Raw genomic sequence first — 20,125 nt, 5'->3', positions numbered from 1 at the left:
GACGCGGAAGTACAGTTTTGACCATAATTCATTGTTTTAAAACCTGTACGTGGCTGGAGGAGCAATCGTAGAATGAAATCTTTTGTAGAAATAGTAAACAGCCAATCAGTCGCTAATTGGAAGGTTCATTAAAACCCTCTTTAGCAGGGGCTCAACGCCTATAAAAACGTTTTCTTCAGAATCTATGTATCCGATTTGTTTGTATTGCTCAGCCAGACCATTTTTTCGCATTTTTGATAAAAAACATCTTTTTGAGGAAACTTATCAGTAAGCAGATACCTTGGGAAAGTTTTTGGGGCCGAAAATTTCGGTGCTGGGGAAATTGGGGAAGTTTTTGGTCTACATAGCCCTACTACTAACGCTTCTCTGATATTTTAGTTCAAACACACATAGCTAGTTTTCTAGATATGAACTAGGTGTCACTCTCTCCTCGTATCGATTGATATACCTTTCCTTTTGTTCGAGACATCAGGCTCACTGTCAAGATATCTCTCCGTGACATCACTATGAATTGTACATGCTCACCTCCGACTGTTTGGAATGTCTATCGTCTTTCGTGGTTGTACCTAGTTCTGAGGAGACCCCATGCAGAATTCGTCGTTTTAGTTGAAGCTTGCATTTGATGGATTTTATATTGTAGCAGATGTATTAAGAATGTGTTTTTTTTTAAATACGGAGGGTCTCTCGAAAACGTGTATTGGTATCGTTTGCAATAATAAAATGTAATTTAATGATGGATGGGCGGTTAAGGACTTTCAGGAAGTCTAGGTAGAAAACCTAGGAACTAATTTTGTGTTCACCGTGGCGTAGTGGATAGATAAGTCGAGCTGCAATGTCTGATATAGGTGATTCGCTAATGAGAAATCAATATAACAATGAAAAAAGCTTGAATAAAGCAGATGTGGTGCTCTTAAAGCAGGTTTTTTTTTATTTTTCTAGTCAAGCTAGTGCTTTTATTTACAAATTAAGAATTTTTGTTTATTTAGCAGTGCTATATTTTTTTGATTTGTACCATAATTTTACTGCCCTGAATACATAATTTCACCTCTTCTAGTTCCCAGCACTAATTACAAATAGTAGGTAAGATTATGATATTTTGGGGAAAATTTCCTAAACAGGAAACTGGGGGAATTGTTTGTGATATACGGGGGAGATTCGATAACTCTGTTTGGAAATCGCTGATTCAGGAACGAGTGTCTGGTACAGATAGCAACTGTTCCGCTATCAAATAAGAGAAACGCCACAATTGGGACACGCTAAAAGCATGGCGTTGTGCAACATGTACATATTTAAAGTTCTGAGAATATATGTTCCGTCGGAGTGTCAAAGAAATGTCGTGAAATGACCACGACTAGCGGATTAGATTAATTACAGATGATGTGTAGGCTTTCGCCAGTCTCTCCACTAACAAGCATCTTTCGTAGCTACGACAGCAGAAGAGGAACGGGTAGTAGTGCCCCGTTGTAACGTAGCTTGCAGAGTATAGATGTAATAATTTTGCTTATTGAACTGAAAAGTATAGGATTTATACTTTCTATTATCCACTCATCTTCAAAAAATGGGAAACATTTTACTTAATTTACTCTAACGTATTTTATGAACAGGAAGAAAAAACACCAGGTCTTGTCAGTGGTGAAGAATTTTTTTTATTGACGAAAACAGTTATGTAATACCGGTTACCAAAGTGCTTCAGTACTGTTAATTAATATCATATATATAACCAGGTTCTCCTGAGACTCGTGTGTTGTTCAAAATGAAAAATTGGACGTAGATGTTTCAAATATTTACCAGAGATGTATTTACAGTTTTAATATTTACTGGAAATATTCTTCTGGTACACTCATGTTCCTGTAAATATTAGCAAGGAAGCTTGTTGATGCTTTGGGTGTCCTCGTCCGTTCAGTGCTGTCGAAATCCACTTGATAAATTCCGAACTTCTGGCTGTAAGAAGAGAACAAATAGTAGCAAATAAAATCCGTCCGGCTAAATATTACAAGAGTTGGTTCATCACGTACAAACACCAGCGATGAAATATCAGTCTGCATTTTTGCGCAGAATTATTATAAGAGTGTAACTTATGGCAGATGTCTTAAATCACTGGCGATAAAAAAATCGGTCTGTGTTTCTCTGCAGAATTATCGTAAGAGTGTAACTTATGGCAGACGTCATAAATTGAAACACAGTGTAAAATAATATGTATTACATTATTATTACTCCGACTTTAAGAAATCCATAACGTCGATCAAGTTCATCATGTTCACTCGCTGTAAGAGTTATTGATCATTTTTTTCCATTTCTTAAAATCAATTAATGCATACTAACTGAGATCTTGGTTCAGTTACACACCTAAACAAAGATGCAGGTTAGATCGTATTTATATTTTGAAAGCTACATAGAGATTTGTAAACAGATGTTTCCAATAGATGCACATGCGCAGATATATAAGCGGGGAGAAATGGTACCAGCGTTAAATTCGCGTGCCTATCCAGAAACTTACCAAAGGTGTGGCGAGATAGACCTCAGCGAAGTGTGCAAGTACAGAAGGGCGCGAAAAACACGGAAACATATATACATAGAGGATGTTCGGAAATTCCCGTTACCTGCGCGACCGCTACGGTCGCAGGTTCGAATCCTGCCTCGAGCATGGATGTGTGTGATGTCCTTAGGTTAGTTAGGTTTAAGTAGTTCTAAGTTCTAGGGCACTGATGACCTCAGACGTTGAGTCCCATAGTGCTCACAGCTATTTGAACCAACCAAATTCCCGTTACAGTCTTATAGGACTTTTAGTGGGGAGTAAGTAGACGAACTTTTGAATTGGAACAGCTGTCCGTAAAAGTGCCGTTTCCATTCTACAACCAGTGTAAAACATGTTGATAACGTGACGACTTTTACAAGTAACTGATTAGGGTTGACCTAGTCCATCATTTGTTTTTACGGCTCCATTCATTAAAACCCAAAGGAATTGTTCGTGTACTCTCTTCAACGGCATGCAATACAGCCTCTAAGAATTCGGTCTCTCCTTAGAGCACCACAGTCACGCCTACTGACGGTGTAGGTAACCCTTATCGAAGCCGTTGCGTAACTGTTCTGAAAATGGTATGTGATGGAGTCGGACGTTGTGGACAACGATGTTGATAAAGGTGACGAGCAGCTTCTCCATTACCGTGAATTTCGCCTTTCGAAAGGACCATGTCGGTGTGTTCCGCAACCGTGTACTCAGCAATGTTGCTCTAGCGTTCGCAGACAAATGAATCAAGCTCGAAGCAGGTCAGAGAGGTAGGATGGACATCAAATGAAATCTGCCGATTTCACGTAACCCCCCCCCCCCTACCATGACTAAACTGTTGCATACCTACCTAGAAATCATGTTTTCAAACGGCTGTAGCAAGGAAATGGTACACTTCGGACATGGGTTCCAATTCAAAATTTTGTGTACTCACAATGAGAATTTCCGAACGCCCTGTACACACACACCAACTCTCACTCTCTCTCTCTCTCTCCCTCTCTCTCTCTCTCTCTCTCTCTCTCTCTCTCTCTCTCACACACACACACACACACACACACACACACACACATACACATGAAACAGAGACGATTTAAGAGATAACCGGAAGAGATCGATTCTTCTCTGATCAAGAATATCCGGAATTGATCTCTAGATATCACGAGAGGTGGTAAGTATTGTGTTGACGGTAGGCAGGCACACTGAAGCGCCAAAGAAACTGGTATAATATTCAAATACAAAGATACGTAAACAGGCAGAATACGGCGCTGCGGTCGGCAACGCCTATATAAGACAAATGTCTGTCGTAATTGTTAAATCGGTTACTGCTGCTATAAGCAGTTTATCAAGACTTAAGTGAGTTTGGACGTGTTGTTGTAGTCAGCGCTCGAACGATGGGGCACAGCATCTCCGAGGTAACGATCAAACGGGGATATTCCCGAACGCCCAATTCACGAGTGTACCATGAATATCAGGAATACGGTAAAACTTCAATTCTCCGAGTCAGATGCTGCCGGAAAACGATCCTACAAGGTCGGGACCAACGACGCGTGAAGAGAATCGTTCAATGTGACAGAAGTGCAACCCTTCCGCAAATTACTGCATATTTCAGTGCTGGGCTATCAACAAGTGTCAGGGTGCGAACCATTCAGCGAAACATCATCGATACGGGCTTTCGGAGCCGAAGGCATACTCGTGTAATAGTGATGGCTGCACGACACAAAGCTTTACGCCTCGCCTCGGCCCGTGAACACCGACATCGGACTGTTGATGACTGGAAACCTGTCGGGTGGTTGGACGAGACGCGTTTGAAACGGTGGACGTGTACGGGTATGGAAGCAATCTCATGAATCCAAAGGCCCTGCATGTCAGCTGGGGACCGTTCAGGCTGGTGGAGGCTCTATTACGGTGTGCTGTTATGTGCAGTTGGAGTGATATGGGACCCCTGATACGCCCAGATACGACTCTGAGAGGTGAGCATCCTCTCTAATCATCTGATCACTTGCATCCATTCATGTTCATTGTACATTCCGACGGATTTCGGCAAGTCCAGCAGGACAATGCGACACTCCAAACGTTTAGAATTGTTACAGAGTGGCTCCAGGAACACTCTTCTGAGTTTAAACACTTTTTCTGGCCACCAAACTCCCCAGACATGAACATTATTGAGCATATACAGGATGCCTTGCAACGTGATCTGCACCTCCTCGTACTCTTATGGATTCATGGACACCCTTGCAGGATTCATGGTGTCATTTCCCTCCAGCACTGCTTCAGACATTAGACGAGTCCATTCCAGGTCATTTCCCTCCAGCACTACTTCAGACATTAGACGAGTCCATTCCAGGTCATTTCCCTCCAGCACTACTTCAGACATTAGACGAGTCCATTCCACGTCGTGTTGCAGCACTTCTGCGTGCTCGCGGGGCCCTGCACGATATTAGGCAGGTGTAATAGTTTTTTTAGCTCTTCAGAATAGTAACAGGAGAATCGGTCAACCAGGAGGCTCCAGTGGCTTCGAATCTAGATTAGTCACTGGATGTCACCTGAGCAACCAATTCACCGGAACATCTCAGCCCTACTAAAGCTATCAAAGTCGAATGTTGGTGATGTGACGGTGAAGTGGAAACGCGAAGGAACAACTGTTAAAACAACGTACAATAGATCTCAAGTGCTGACAAGCAGAGAAATTCGACCACTGCGGTGTGTGCTTGTAAAAATTCGCACGGAATCAGCGGACGCTGCCATCCATGTGCTCCAGAGAGTGTTATCAGCATTCCAGCTTGCACAATGACTATGGGTAATGGAATTAAAAAGAATAGGGTACAGCGGTTGGGCAGCTTTTCACAAGATACGCATTCCTGTCTGCGTTAAGCGACACTTGAGGTGACGCATAGAGCGACGCCACTGGGCAGTGGATGACTGGAAACCAGTGATCAGGAGTGATGAATCACAATATACGTCTCAGCATCCCGATGGAAGGGTTTGGCTTTGGCGAAATCCTGGAGAACCGTATTTAACATCGTGTGAAACGCCAGCAGTGAAGTACGGAGGAGATGGTGTTGCGTTATTGGTGTGTTTCTCGTAGTCAGCTGGTGGTCGTCTTCATGCGCTTTGAAAATATTTTACTGCGTTGTGTACTGAGTACAGTAGAGGAACAGTTCGGAGAAGATTACGTACGTGTGACAGCGTACTACTTTATAAAACAGAGTCTTTGAGGCAATGATTTTAGGACAACAAAATTCCTGAAATGGACTACCGTGACCACAGTGGCGACCCGAAACCAATGGAAAACTGTTGATCCATAACAGAGCGTCACTACTTTTTCTGGTTTCGGCTCTCAACGAAAATGGCCAACATAAAGGCGAATGATGGACACACACGATATTAATGCCCTCTAAAGGCTGTCCGGATACATCTGATCAGATAATGTACGCTAACTGCGCTATCCGTAGGTGTTCCTAGGAGAAGAGATACGTGACCGTAATAACAGGCTGTTGAAACAATATAATTTCGTCCAGCAGTTACGAAAAGAAACAACTACTGCCGAACAGTCCTGTATATGAAGGTCTTGCTACAGCTCTCCCTTACGGTACTGTAGGATGCGAAAGGATAACGAACGGGTGCGAAATATGCTATTTGACAGGCGCCTACCAATTGTTGCCGATTTCAGCCGAATGAGGAGCGTGAAGAATTTATGGCGAAAATACCTATTCATCGTTTCAAATCTTAATAAGAAAGAGTTTCACCAGCCCGGATGTCCGTACGTGTTAAGGAACTTTTTCCGCGACGGGGAGCCTCACCGGCCCCGGATCGAATCCGTTCAGCAAGTTCAAACGAGTAGGAGCGGTGTGCCGCTTTACATAGATGTGTTTTCAGGCGGTTTCCCACAACTCACTAGGTGAATATCGGACTATTACCGAAGTTTCGCCTCATTTACACGATTCACAAACATTTAGAAATATTTTGTTCACTTTCGCGTGACTAACGCTGCACGTAGACAGTTCGGGATCACATATTCCGTCGTCCTGGGGGCAACGGGTTAGCGACAAGAGGGGCATCTGGCCACCCTCTAATCTAACCGTGCCAAATTCGTTAGTAAATATGGCGACCTTATTCAGTATCCCTACCAATATTCAGTAGCTGCGATAACTAATAAGATACAGGTTTTGTTTTACTTTCAAATTTTTTAAAAAATTTATCCAATTTCTGTGATTTATTTACTACAATCATAGATTTCATTTGTTGTGTGCAATATTTTTTTCATGTAACGTCATGTGACTAGGGCCATCAGAGCATCTCCTATTTCGTACCAAGGATATTACGCATAGAGTACCTTAATTTACATAATAATTACGCAAGAAGCGTGTACGAGGGTAACGAGTGCCTACAGGGGCAATGCTATTCATTATCCTTGGTTTAGTAGATATGTCATTAACTGTTTTCTGAAGCGGAAGGTATTATCCAGTTCTCACTCCAGAATCGGGTTCCTGTTACTGAGAAAGGCTTAGAGAAATTGGCTGAACGATGGAGTGGGACCGAGACGACTTTGTTCTGATAGGAACGGGTGTTCCTGCCATGTTTTTCAGACAAGAGCGTTGAGATCGAGGACAGAAATTGACGACAGTGTACTCTAGTAAGACAGTTGAGATGGAAATTTCTGTGCTTGTCTGCACTCTTCCAGGATAACTGTGCATATGTTGGTGAAATATGGTCAACGAATCGAACACCACAGATATAAAGGACACTGGCATTCATAACCAGTTTCAGGCACCGTGAGATTTCCTGAGAAAAGCCTTGTAGGATAACAAAGCTGTAATCAATAATTGCAAGTATGTGTTTCATTTTCGGGTCAAGAGGGATGGAGAGATGCTGATACCTTTTTGCACATTTTAGTTACGTGCTCAGTCCAATTTAAATTATCACCTATTAAATACTCCTAGAAGCTTTCGTGAAGGAGAGAAGTCGATATTTTTCCCATATAGGGATAAAAATTATATGGATTCTCGATAATTTGCGTTAATGAGCATAGCCTATCAGTAACGCTTGGGTTTTGGGTAGACTGAGCTTTAACCTTATAACCTGCTCCCATTTTGATAGCCAACGCAGGTCTGTGTTGAGATTCTCAGCAGCTGTCTTGAGGTTTATTGGTTTACATACAAGTGGAGGTCATCAGCGTACGTATGGTATTAGCAGCAGGACAAAACTGACGGTACATCATTGACATTCAACCCTCGTGCCGGAAGTGACGCATTACTGGCGAGACGTCAGGTAAAAGCTAAACCATTGCAATGCACTTGGCGAGAAATTTAAGATGCTAAGTTTGGCAGATAATACCCCGAGGTCAACAGTACCTAAGGCTTTGAAGAAGTCTACGAAATACATGCAGTCGCCTCTGGTGCAGCCATGGCAAACTTCAAGTCATCTGCTACCTTTATTAATGCAAAAGTTGAGCCTGATTGGCATTTGGCATCAGTATAGTTCTCTTTTCAATAATGCTTTATTTTTATTAAACAAATTTACAAAATTGTGAGATTTGCGATGTACACGCAAAAAAAATCAGAAAGGTAATTATATGGGTGTGGGGAGGGGTGTTTTGGATATAGTGGATAGGGATAGTTGTGCCAGGGTATCAGATCTGTACCTATCGAGTAATAAAGCTAAAAGTTTCTTAATTATATCCGATGCCACATGAAATAACAGCGGCTTACCTGTAACCAGAATTCCATTCGAAGTTATCCAGCAGGCTCCAAGCCGTATATCCTATTACGTTTGCCCCGTCTTCGTTAATAGCTTTCAACAGCTCTGCGAGGTATTGCTGAAAAGATAATGTTGTCTTCAACAATAATTTACTCTGATCATCAGACTCAAAGCACAATAACGAAACAAGTAACTGATATTTTCTTATTAATGTACGGGTTCCTGGCAAAATGCCATTTAACCAAATTTTGATAAGAACTTAAAATATTCTCTACACTTCTTGCATTTCTTTATTGTAATATTAACCAGTGGTGTAAGCGAGTATAAGCACGACATTGAGCATTATGAGACGTTTCCAGACTTCTATTTTGTCAAAGGTAACAAAACTTTAAGATTCAAATTACAATTAAACCAATACAATGAAATGAATACCCTCAGCTGCATACAGGCGTTGATATACGTCAACGGGGACGGTTGAAAATGTATGCCCCGACCGGGACCCGAAACCGGGATCTCTTGCTTATATGGCAGACGCTCTATCCACCTTTTTTTAATTTTTTAAAATCTTTGATCTCATTTAATTCAATGTTGTTCATTGCAGTTGTTCGGTGCGGATGTCCCAGGACACGAGTTCAAGTCAGTGTTTTTATTACAGAGGGCAGCTAACTCTCTGACCGAACACGCTGAACAACCGTGCTGACATCTATCAGAGCCACCGAGGACACAGAGGATAGTGCGACTGCAGGGACTTATCTCTGTCACACCTGCCGTGAGATCGTAATTCCCAACTTATTGTCCCGCTCTATATTCGTAGTGCCCCTGCCCATTACACTTATAACTCGCTGCTGTACCGATTCCTGTAAGAGTTCGGGAAATGCGTGTGCATCTGCACAGAAGATAGTGAAATGGCCGGTGAGCTATAACTATATATATGAAGATGGTATCTGTTCTTTCGGACATGTCCCCGTTGACGTATATCAACGCATGTATGCAGCTTAAGGTATTCATTTCGGACATTTCTGAAAGAACAGATACCATCATCATATATAAACCTTAATATTCATTTGCTAAGTGATGGTGGAAGGTCTGGGAACATCACGGATAATCAGAATTGTCACTTAATATATCATGATAACCAAACATTCTTCATAATGATGCTACAGGCTTTTTCCGTAGCTCCGAAAACAACCTTGTTGCTGTGAAATAGAGCTGGATATTTTAAAATATACATTACTCGTCATCCCTTCGAACTGCAATGTAAAGAATGATTTCACAATAGTTAATAATTCCCTTGATCACCGTCTAGTACGACGCAATTATTGTGATATGAAATTAGTTTTTAATGTTTGGACAGTCCACTAGAGATGAGTAAGTTATTTTACTCCTGAATATCAGTAATTTGACGGGAGACTGAAGTATTTTGATGTACAGAAGATAGTGTCGATTTCAGCAACTTGTTATTCATATTCAACAGGCAATATTCGTTGTCGTAGGTGTGGGAACACCGCTACTGAACACTACTCGTACAATGTTCAGTCTGGACTGTCAGCTGAGGAGTACACTGATGCTTACAAACTACAGATCTAGCGATATCTCTTACCAGTAGCACAAGTAGCAAATGTTAGCTTGGGAACATTAATAATCGTCTCTTGGACGCGAATGTTTTAAACAGCATCAGGCTGGTCATCCTATTTGAAACCTACACATTCAAGGACGCAGTAATCCAGAGGTTACATGTCTCAGTCCTATTTGCGTTACGTGCATACCTCAGATTGACGCGCAACTAATAACACGGGATCGTGAAGCAGTCAAGCGTTTCGGTAACTTCTGAAGTGCGTACAAGACGATTCGCAGCCGTCCTCAGTTTAAAACTGTAGTAATGGACTAAAAGAGGGCGCATGCATTAAACGTAAAGTTCTTCCGCTAGCTAACTAAATTAAACAAATACGAATCTATCAAACACACTGAAATTGACTGCTTCTTCCTTATAATGAAAGCAGACAGCTCTTTATGAAAGGATGCAGGGGTAGAAACAACACAATTCTAATTTTGTTCATGAAACTGTTTTTATGATGTTTATAGAACGTTTAAAGTAAGTCTCTCTCCAAATACCAAATATATTTTGAGTTGTCCATTTGCTTAACAATAAATTCTCTTGATCAGCAGCGATTAGATTTATAACTGGTCAATATACAGATAGTAATAACGAATACGCTGACAGCAGTAATTTTTAAGGAAGAATAGGGTTTAACGTTCATTCGGCAACAAGGCCATTAGAAATAGAGCACAAGCTAGAATTGAGAGGAGGAAGGATCTCACGCATGTTCTTTGCAAAAATAACCATTCCAGTAATCACTCTCAGCGAGTCATCGAAAAAGCTAAGTTTCGGTTTCCATTGGGATTTCAACAAACTCCCCCAGAAAGTATGTCTAGTGACTGGACCACCTCATTCTCAGTTAAACTGAAAAATTAATGCTCTTACAAATATATAAGATTATTGCTCTTACCGATTAAGCTATCGAGGCCCGACTCACGACGCTAATTCTCAGCTTTTCTTCCGTCGTTACCTCTCACCTACCTTCCGTACATTCTCCAGCATCTCTATCTCGATTGGACTCCTGGACGTAGGATATTGTAAGGGAACCCCTAGGCCATGCCTAAGCTATGCGGGACAATTTCTGTGAGGTATGGAAGGCAGCGAATACTCTGTTCAGGAAAGACAGGAAAAGGACGTATAAATGTAAAAAGGCCAAGAAAAACCGGAAGACTGCAGCTGTATTAGATCACGATGAGGCAGGAATTCCTAAATCAGATGTAGGATTGTAAGGCACACTCAGGAGCAGATATAGATTCAGACTACAATTCAGTACAGATAAAAAGTAGGGTGAAATTTAAGAAGCTTGTAAGGAAGAATCAACACGCAAAGAATGAGTGAGATACCGAGGTGCTAAGGAATGAAGAGATACGTTTGAAGTTCTCTGAGGCTACAGATAATATGATAATGAACAACTTAAAAGGCAGTTCAGTTCAAGAGGAATGGACGTCTCTAAAAAGGGCAATAACTGAAGTTTGAGAGAAAAACGTAGGTACAACGAAGTTAACTGCGAAGAAACCAGGAGTAACGGAAGAAATAGTCCAGTTCTTCGACAGAGGAAGCAATTACAAAAATGTAAATGGAAATTCAGGAACACAGAAATAAAAGTCGCATAGCAAATACATAGTAAGTGAAGGGAAGCTAAGGCAAAGCGGCTGCATGAAAACTATGCAGAAATTAAAAAAGGAATGATCATCGGAATGACTGACACAGGATACTGAAAAGTCAAAACAATCTTCGATGAAATTAAAAGCTAAATCTGGAATATTAAGAATGCAGTGGAAGTTTCACTGATTAATGCAGAGGAGAGAGCGGATAGGTGCAAATGATACACGGAAGTGCGCTATGTAGGGTTGGACCTGTCTGATGTGGTATATAGAAGAAAAATACATAGAAGAAAAAACAGTAGTAGATATGAAAGGATTTCGGATCTGGTATGAGAATTTAAAAGAGCTTTGGAAGACTTGAAATCAAATTAGACAGAAGGGATGGATAATATTCAATTGGGTGGAAATGGTAGCAAACTGACTGTACACTTTCGGAAATCATCCACACAATTCCGAAGTTGCAAGAGGTGGAAATCGCGAGAATCATCGAACATTCAGCTTAACAGCTTAAGAATGTAAGCTGCTGACAAGAATAATGTACAGAAGACTAGAAAAGTAAGTTTTAGATCTATTTGATGAAGATGAGGTTGGTAATTTACACCATGTACAAGAACCTAGAGGGAACAATAAATGTGGAATTCCAAGAACGGGAACTGTTCAGTGGTATGAACGCTCTAATGAGTGTAGGATATGGACTGAAAGTAAACTGAAGAAAGAGGAAAGTAATGGAGAAATAGAAGGAATGGGAACAGCGAGAAACGTAACAGCAGAATTGTGGATCACGAAGTAGACGAAGTTAAGGAATTCTGCTGTCTAGGCAGCAAAATAACTCATGATGGACGGAGAAAGGAAGACATGAAAAGCTAACTAACACTGGCTAAAGTGCAATAACAGCCAAGAGGAATCTGCTAGCGTCAAACATCAGCCTTATTTTGAGGAAGAAATTTCTGAGAATGTACGTGCCGAGAACAGCATTGTATGACAGTGAAACATAATCTGTGGAAAAATCGGAACAGAAGAGAATCTAAGCATTTGAGATGTGGTACTACACAAAAATATTGATAATTAGGTGGACTGATAAGGTAAGAAATGAGGAGGGTCTCCGGAGACTCGGCGAGGAAAGGAATACATGGAAAATACTGAAAAGGGAAAGGGAAAGGAACGAAACTTGGATTTAATACCCGGTGACATCGAGGTCACTAGACACGGAGCACAAGCTTGGATTGTGTCAAGGATGGAAAAGGAAATCGACCAGGTCTTTTTGAAGAGATAATCCTCTCATTTGCAAGGGAGGATTTAACCAGATCACGGAAAACCTAAATCTGGATTACCTGACGCAGGTTTGAATCGTCGTCTTCCTGAATGAGAGTCCAATGTGCTTACCAATGCACAACTCCGCTCAGTGGCAGGAAACAGGGACAGGATGACTGGACATCCGTTAAGACATCAGAGAACAGCTTCTATGGTACTAGAAATAGCTTTAGAGCGTCAAAGCTGTAGAGGAAGACAGAGATTGGAGTACATCCAGTAAATAATTTGTGACGTAGGTTGGCATTGCTCCTTGGAGATGAGGACGTTCGCACGGGAGAGGAATACGTGGCGGGCAGCATCAAACCAGTCCGATATCTCATTATTTTTTTCATATTTTGGTCATCAGTCTACTGACTGGTTTGACGCGGCCCGCCACGAATTCCTTTCCTGTGCTAACCTCTTCATCTCAGAGTAGCACTTGCAACCTACGTCCTCAATTATTTGCTTGACGTATTCCAATCTCTGTCTTCCTCTACAGTTTTTGCCCTCTACAGCTCCCTCTAGTACCATGGAAGTCATTCCCTCATGTCTTAGCAGATGTCCTATCATGCTGTCCCTTCTCCTTATCAGTGTTTTCCACATATTCCTTTCCTCTCCGATTCTGCGTAGAACCTCCTCATTCCTTAACTTATCAGTCCACCTAATTTTCAACATTCGTCTATAGCACCACATCTCAAATGCTTCGATTCTCTTCTGTTCCGGTTTTCCCACAGTCCATGTTTCACTACCATACAATGCTGTACTCCAGACGCACATCCTCAGAAATTTCTTCCTCAAATTAAGGCCGGTATTTGATATTAGTAAACTTCTCTTGGCCAGAAATGCCTTTTTTGCCATAGCGAGTCTGCTTTTGATGTCCTCCTTGCTCCGTCCGTCATTGGTTATTTTACTGCCTAGGTAGCAGAATTCCTTAACTTCATGGACTTAGTGACCATCAAACCTGATGTTAAGTTTCTCGCTGTTCTCATTTCTACTATTTCTCATTACCTTCGTCTTTCTCCAATTTACTCTCAAACCATACTGTGTACTCATTAGACTGTTCATTCCGTTCAGCAGATCATTTAATTCTTCTTCACTTTCACTCAGGATAGCAATGTCATCAGCGAATCGTATCATTGATATCCTTTCACCTTGTATTTTAATTCCACTCCTGAACCTTTCTTTTATTTCCATCATTGCTTCCTCGATGTACAGATTGAAGAGTAGGGGCGAAAGGCTACAGCCTTGTCTTGCACCCTTCTTAATACGAGCACTTCGTTCCTGATCGTCCACTCTTATTATTCCCTCTTGGTTGTTGTACATATTGTATATGACCCATCTCTCCCTATAGCTTACCCCTACTTTTTTCAAAACTTCAAGCAACTTGCACCATTTTATATTGCCGAACGCTTTTTCCAGGTCGACAAATCCTATGATAGTGTCTTGATTTTTCTTTAGCCTTGCTTCCATTATTAGCCGTAACGTGAGAATTGCCTCTCTCGTCCCTTTACTTTTCCTAAAGCCAAACTGATCGTCACCTAGCGCATTCTCAATTTTCTTTTCTATTCTCCTGTATATTATTCTTGTAAGCAGCTTCGATGCATGAGCTGTTAAGCTGATTGTGCGGTAATTCTCGCCCTTGTCAGCTCTTGCCGTCTTCGGAATTGTGTGGATAAAGCTTTTCCGAGAGTCAGATGGTATATCGCCAGGCTCATATATTCTACACACCAACGTTAATAGTCGTTTTGTTGCCACTTCCCCCAATGATTTCAGAAATTCTGATGGATTGTTATCCATCCCTTCTACCTTATTTGACCGTAAGTCCTCCAAAGCTCTTTTAAATTCCGATTCTAATATTGGATCCCCTATCTCTTCTAAATCGACTCCTGTTTCTTCTTCTATCACATCAGACAAATCTTCACCCTCATGGAGGCTTTCAATGTATTCTTCCCACCTATCTGCTCTCTTCTGCATTTAACAGTGGAGTTCCCTTTGCACTCTTGATGTTACCACCGTTGCTTTTAATGTCACCAAAGGTTGTTTTGACTTTCATGTATGCTGAGTCTGTCCTTCCGACAATCATATCTTTTTCAATGTCTTCACATTTTTCCTGCTGCCATTTCGTCTTAGCTTCCCTGCACTTCCTATTTATTTCATTCCTCAGCGACTTGTATTTCTGTATTCCTGATTTTCCCGGAACATGTTTGTACTTCCTCCTTTCATCAATCAACTGAAGTATTTATTCTGTTACCCATGGTTTCTTCGCAGCTACCTTCTTTGTACCTAAGTTTTCCTTCCCAACTTCTGTGATGGCCCTTTTTAGAGATGTCCATTCCTCTTCAACTGTACTGCCTACTGCGCTATTCCTTATTGCTGTATCTATAGCGTTAGAGAACTTCAAACGTCTCTCGTCATTCCTTAGTACTTCCGTATCCCACTTCTTTGCATTTTGATTATTCCTGACTAATGTCTTGAACTTCAACCTACTCTTCTTCACTACTATATTGTGATCTAAGTCTATATCTGCTCCTGGGTACGCCTTACAATCCAGTATATCTTTCAGGTATACTTCCTCCTCTTGTGATTCTTGAACAGGGTATTCGCTATTACTAGCTGAAACTTGTTACAGAACTCAATTAGTCTTTCTCCTCTTTCATTCCTTGTCCCAAGCCCATATTCTCCTGTAACCTTTTCTTCTACTCCTTCCCCTACAACTGCATTCCAGTCGCCCATGACTATTATTAGATTTTCGTCCCCCTTTACATACTGCATTACCCTTTCAATATCCTCATACACTTTCTCTATCTGTTCATCTTCAGCTTGCGACGTCTGCATGTATACCTGAACTATCGTTGTCGGTGTTGGTCTGCTGTCGATTCTGATTAGAACAACCCGGTCACTGAACTGTTCACAGTAACACACCCTCTGCCCTACCTTCCTATTCATAACGAATTCAACACCTGTTATACCATTTTCTGCTGCTGTTGATATTACCCGATACTCATCTGACCAGAAATCCTTGTCTTCCTTCCACTTCACTTCACTGACCCCTACTATTTCTAGATTGAGCCTTTGCATTTCCCTTTTCAGATTTTCTAGTTTCCCTACCACGTTCAAGCTTCTGACATTCCACGCCCCGACTCGTAGAACGTTATCCTTTCGTTGATTATTCAATCTTTTTCTCATGGTAACCTCCCCCTTGGCAGTCCCCTCCCGGAGATCCGAATGGGGGACTTTTCCGCAATCTTTTGCCAATGGAGAGATCATCATGACACTTCTTCAATTACAGGCCACATGTCCTGTGGATACACGTTACGTGTCATTAATGCAGTGGTCTCCATTGCCTTCTGCATCCTCATGTCGTTGATCATTGCTGATTCTTCCGCCTTTAGGGGCAATTTCCCACCCCTAGGACAAGAGAGTGCCCTGAACCTCTATCCGCTCCTCCGTCCTCTTTGACAAGACCGTTGGCAGAATGAGGCTGACTTCTTATACCGGAAGTCTTCGGCCGCCAATGCTGATTATTTATCAAAATCTAGGCAGTGGCGGGGATCGAACCCGGGACCGAAGACGTTTTGATTATGAATCAAAGACGCTACTCCTAGACCACGGGTCTACAACATGCATACATATCTCATGCATACAAAAAAAAAGGGTAGGTATTGGCGGAAGTAAAAGCTGTGAGGGAGACCTGCGAGTGGCGGCATATAGTTTTAATCGACCAGGGAGTTTCGAAATGCCGCACCCCGTGCTGCAGAGATATTTATTATTTAAACATAAAACCATAATGTCTAATTCTACTTTTAGTTAGCTTGTTTGTTCTTTGAATATCATATTTATCTCGCAAGGAGATACGAAACGTCGAAGTTACATATGATTAATTCGTACTTACGCCATAATAGCTTATGCGTCCTTCATCGTCGAGTTCTCCCGTATCAGCATACCCGTTCTCCGCGATAAAGATTGGGTAGTTAGGATATCTCGAGGACACCCAGTTCACAATATTACGGAAACCCCACGGCACAACCTGAAGAAGTAATTAAACAAAAAGTATTAGACAAAGATTAAACGATGAATGATATGCAATTACTGTGACGGTTTAGCCTTTTCCTCACTTGTGTTGTGGTAGAGACGAATGAGGGCTTATGGTACTTATGCCTGGGAGAACAAAGGAAAGGTATAGAAACGTAAGTCGAAGGACTTCCGTTATTTGTGGGCACAAGTACCCCGTGCCAGCGGACTAATAGCATAGCTGATTGTGATGCCTACTTGTAGAGGAAAATTTTATTTACATAATGTGAATAGTTAGTGGAAAGAGAAATGGTAATCGTTTACTCGATGCGGATGGTGCTAACAGCTTACAAGCATTACATATCTGTTCGAAGTGCACGTCACTCTCTCAGTGGCATTTGGAGATGTTGTTCACTAAAAGTAGAACATTGTACAGTATTATTCCGACTAGAAATAGTTTCTGTTAGCAGCAGATTTCGAACCAACTTAACTGTGTAAACAACACCACTCACGGATGACCTCGAACAGGGAGCTGCCTCCAAACATTCGTGAAGTTCACGACGTTTCCACATTGGTGACTGTAGTATAACACGAAGAAATGTTCTGCTTTGTGAGCTAATAGGAAAGCTGCTTTTGCATCATCACAGGCTAAAGTGTATCATAGATGTCTGTCACTGATCAGCCAGAACGTGGTATACAAGCAATGACGCCTTGGTATGTCGCTAGAGCGAGCTGGCATCACATCTGCACACACATATCATCAACTATTTACCGAAAATTCCAGGAAGTGGGTGATGAACTCTGACGCAACGTTCAATCATATCCCAGATGTGTTCCATAGTGTTCAGATCTGGTGAATTAGGGAACCAGTTGCTCATGTCGTGGTGTTAACATAGGCACATGCACGGGTCATCGGCTGCGGAGGCCCGTCCTTAGGAGCGTTCGATGCACTGTGTGTTCAAACACATCTGTTCTCTCCCAAACGTTAAAGTTTGATGTTGGTTCCGCCACAGTACGCCGCCTGTCCTGTTTTACCAGTGTGCCAAGCCTACCTCGTCCGACATCTATGATGAGGCGTCTGGACATAGTTTCGCCTTTGGTTCGCCACGTGTTGAAGACACTCACTACAGCACTCCTAGTATGCCCTACAAATCCTCCAGTTTCCAAAATGCTCGTGCCGGCCCTTCGGGCCATCAAAATCTGCCCTCAGTAAAACTCAGGTCGCGCGCCTCCTCATTCTACACACGGACAGCATCTCACTGACACTATACGCACCGTCTGTGTGTCTGACGATCAGTCATTCCTCGCCAGGTGACACTGCTATCGCCTGGACGGGCTTTTATCGATAGTAGGTCGGAGGTGAAAATGCTACAAACGACTGTTGCTGTGATGTAATATATTTCATTTGATGAAAAAGGCATAACGTAAAGATATGAAAAGATGACAAAATTGTATATATCTGCTATATGTGTGCAATATCCACGAATACGGCCTTTACACCGGTTCATTTCGTCTCCAGTTTAACGCGAAAAATTCTCTGTGTAGAAGTGTAACAGCATCATGATACCACAGCAGGTTTTTCTTGATAGTATTAGAATTAGGAGCCCTACGGAAAGAGGTCACGGCACAGCAACGACGTTGCCGAAAGGCACACCATCGAATCAACGTCAGCATTGTACAGTGATCAAAATAAATGTTATATATTGATCTTTTGGCTACACCAGACATAACAGGAAACAAAATTTGACATCGTTTTGTCGAGTGTAGTTATGATAAAACGAAAAGAAGAAGGTAAACACACTTCCACTAAGTAAACTTAAACAGAATAAAGAAACCTTACGAAAGATTCCATTGCGGACACTACATTTTCTATCAGTGTCAGTTGCATAACACATTGTTTATGATCCAGTTTGCCTTCCTCATAATTGGAGACACTTTTGATTGTGGTTAGGCATATTCCTTACCAGACTTTCCAGAAGAGTCTGCGGGATATTGTACCATTCCTCTACAGCGCCCCAATGATGCCCTGTAATGTCTCAGACTGGACAAGATTACCATACAAGATTCATCCTTACAACATGACTGACCCACTTTGATGAGGGTTGCACTATACCACACAGTTAGGGTTTAAACGTTGTCCTTGTTGCCTCCACACACAAATATCAGTATTTACAGCATGGAGACTAACATAGGTCTCATCAGAAAAGATCTCTGTGTCCCCCTGCTACATAGTCCTGAAAGAGAGGTTTCGTGTCCATGCCCGAACGCGACTGTAGAGGGGGATCCTTGAAAAGTCTTCTGGCAAGTAATTCCTCCTCGTTGCGCTTATTTCGTATCGTTTGTGTCGACATCTGCATTCCTGTAGCTGTTTGGAACTGCCATTATAGATGTGTTGAAGGTTTCTGCCTGTTGTTACACGCAGATATACCTCGTACACACCTATTTTTTTTTAATTTTTTACTTTTTTCTGAGGCCACTTCTCTGACAATCCTCACTTGGTTCTGTCACTAGATTGTTCCAGATTCTAGAGAAATCACTTTCACTCACAGTAACATTCGATGCTGTTTCCATCTTTCTCATACCCTTATCATACACTATTGCTTTTCGAACCATCCTGACGCAATACAACTCTTGAAATGATACACAGAACAGGTGCTGCAATGTTTACAGGTGAAACGACTGCACATACTGCCCCCTCATGATAGAAACAAGGTCTGTTTCCGCTGGAACCACATTACAAACAAACCAATTGATTGATATCGTAAAATTTTTCTGGATGAGAACGTCAGTATTAAGGTTTCGACGATATGCAACATCTATTTTGACCACTTTATTGTTTTCTTACTCTACAACGTTCAAATTTAAAATCTGATCGAGGACAATCTGTCTTTTGGAAACTTCACGTCGTTTCATCGTTCATCAGTCCATTACTCTGCCACATTCGTACAGCGTAAATATACTCCGTAAGGATTGGGACCAAAAGTCATTATTTTCGGCCATCCTACGTTATCATTATTATAAGCCTTAGTACCAGTGTCTACTTAGGAATAGATTTATTTCGTACGACAACGTGCCTTAGTTACATTGGTATGTGAATCAATGGCTTTTGTGCAGAATGCACGCTCTTACGAAGCTTCTAGACGCACGTAGATAGTGTACCCCTACATAATTGAAACCCAAATGCTAGATATTTGCCTTACACACGGAACACTTTTACCGGTACAAGTTTTAATTTGGCAATATTTTTGATTTAATGACATGTAGCAGTCTAATATAGCACAGTGCTGTTTAAAGTAGAATAGTGTAAGTAGGCTGTTTAGGTTTTTTTATTGGTAACGCCACGTAGCGCTCTATATGAAAATCACTGACAGTGCTGTGTGCAGTCTGAGGCTGGTCGGCATTGTTGCAATAGTCACTATT

At 41.6% G+C, this 20,125-nt stretch overlaps 1 protein-coding gene across 1 annotated transcript in view; it reads right to left on the bottom strand.

Moving 5' to 3' along the window:
* Positions 1 to 1,814: 1,814 nt before the first annotated feature.
* The window catches only part of LOC124805752 (myrosinase 1-like), a 75,997-nt gene continuing 57,686 nt past the window's right edge, over positions 1,815 to 20,125 (bottom strand). The window contains exons 9-11 of the mRNA XM_047266320.1: positions 16,587 to 16,721; positions 8,215 to 8,321; positions 1,815 to 1,941 (exon numbers count right to left, since the gene is read on the bottom strand). Of these exons, the coding sequence (XP_047122276.1) occupies positions 1,815 to 1,941; positions 8,215 to 8,321; positions 16,587 to 16,721 (369 nt within the window). The remainder of the gene's footprint in view (positions 1,942 to 8,214; positions 8,322 to 16,586; positions 16,722 to 20,125) is intronic.

Source organism: Schistocerca piceifrons, chromosome 7 (assembly GCF_021461385.2).
Source record: "Schistocerca piceifrons isolate TAMUIC-IGC-003096 chromosome 7, iqSchPice1.1, whole genome shotgun sequence".
Classification (NCBI taxonomy): domain Eukaryota; kingdom Metazoa; phylum Arthropoda; class Insecta; order Orthoptera; family Acrididae; genus Schistocerca; species Schistocerca piceifrons.
Note: the sequence above shows the minus strand (reverse complement) of the source record. Positions and strands in the feature narration are given on the sequence as shown.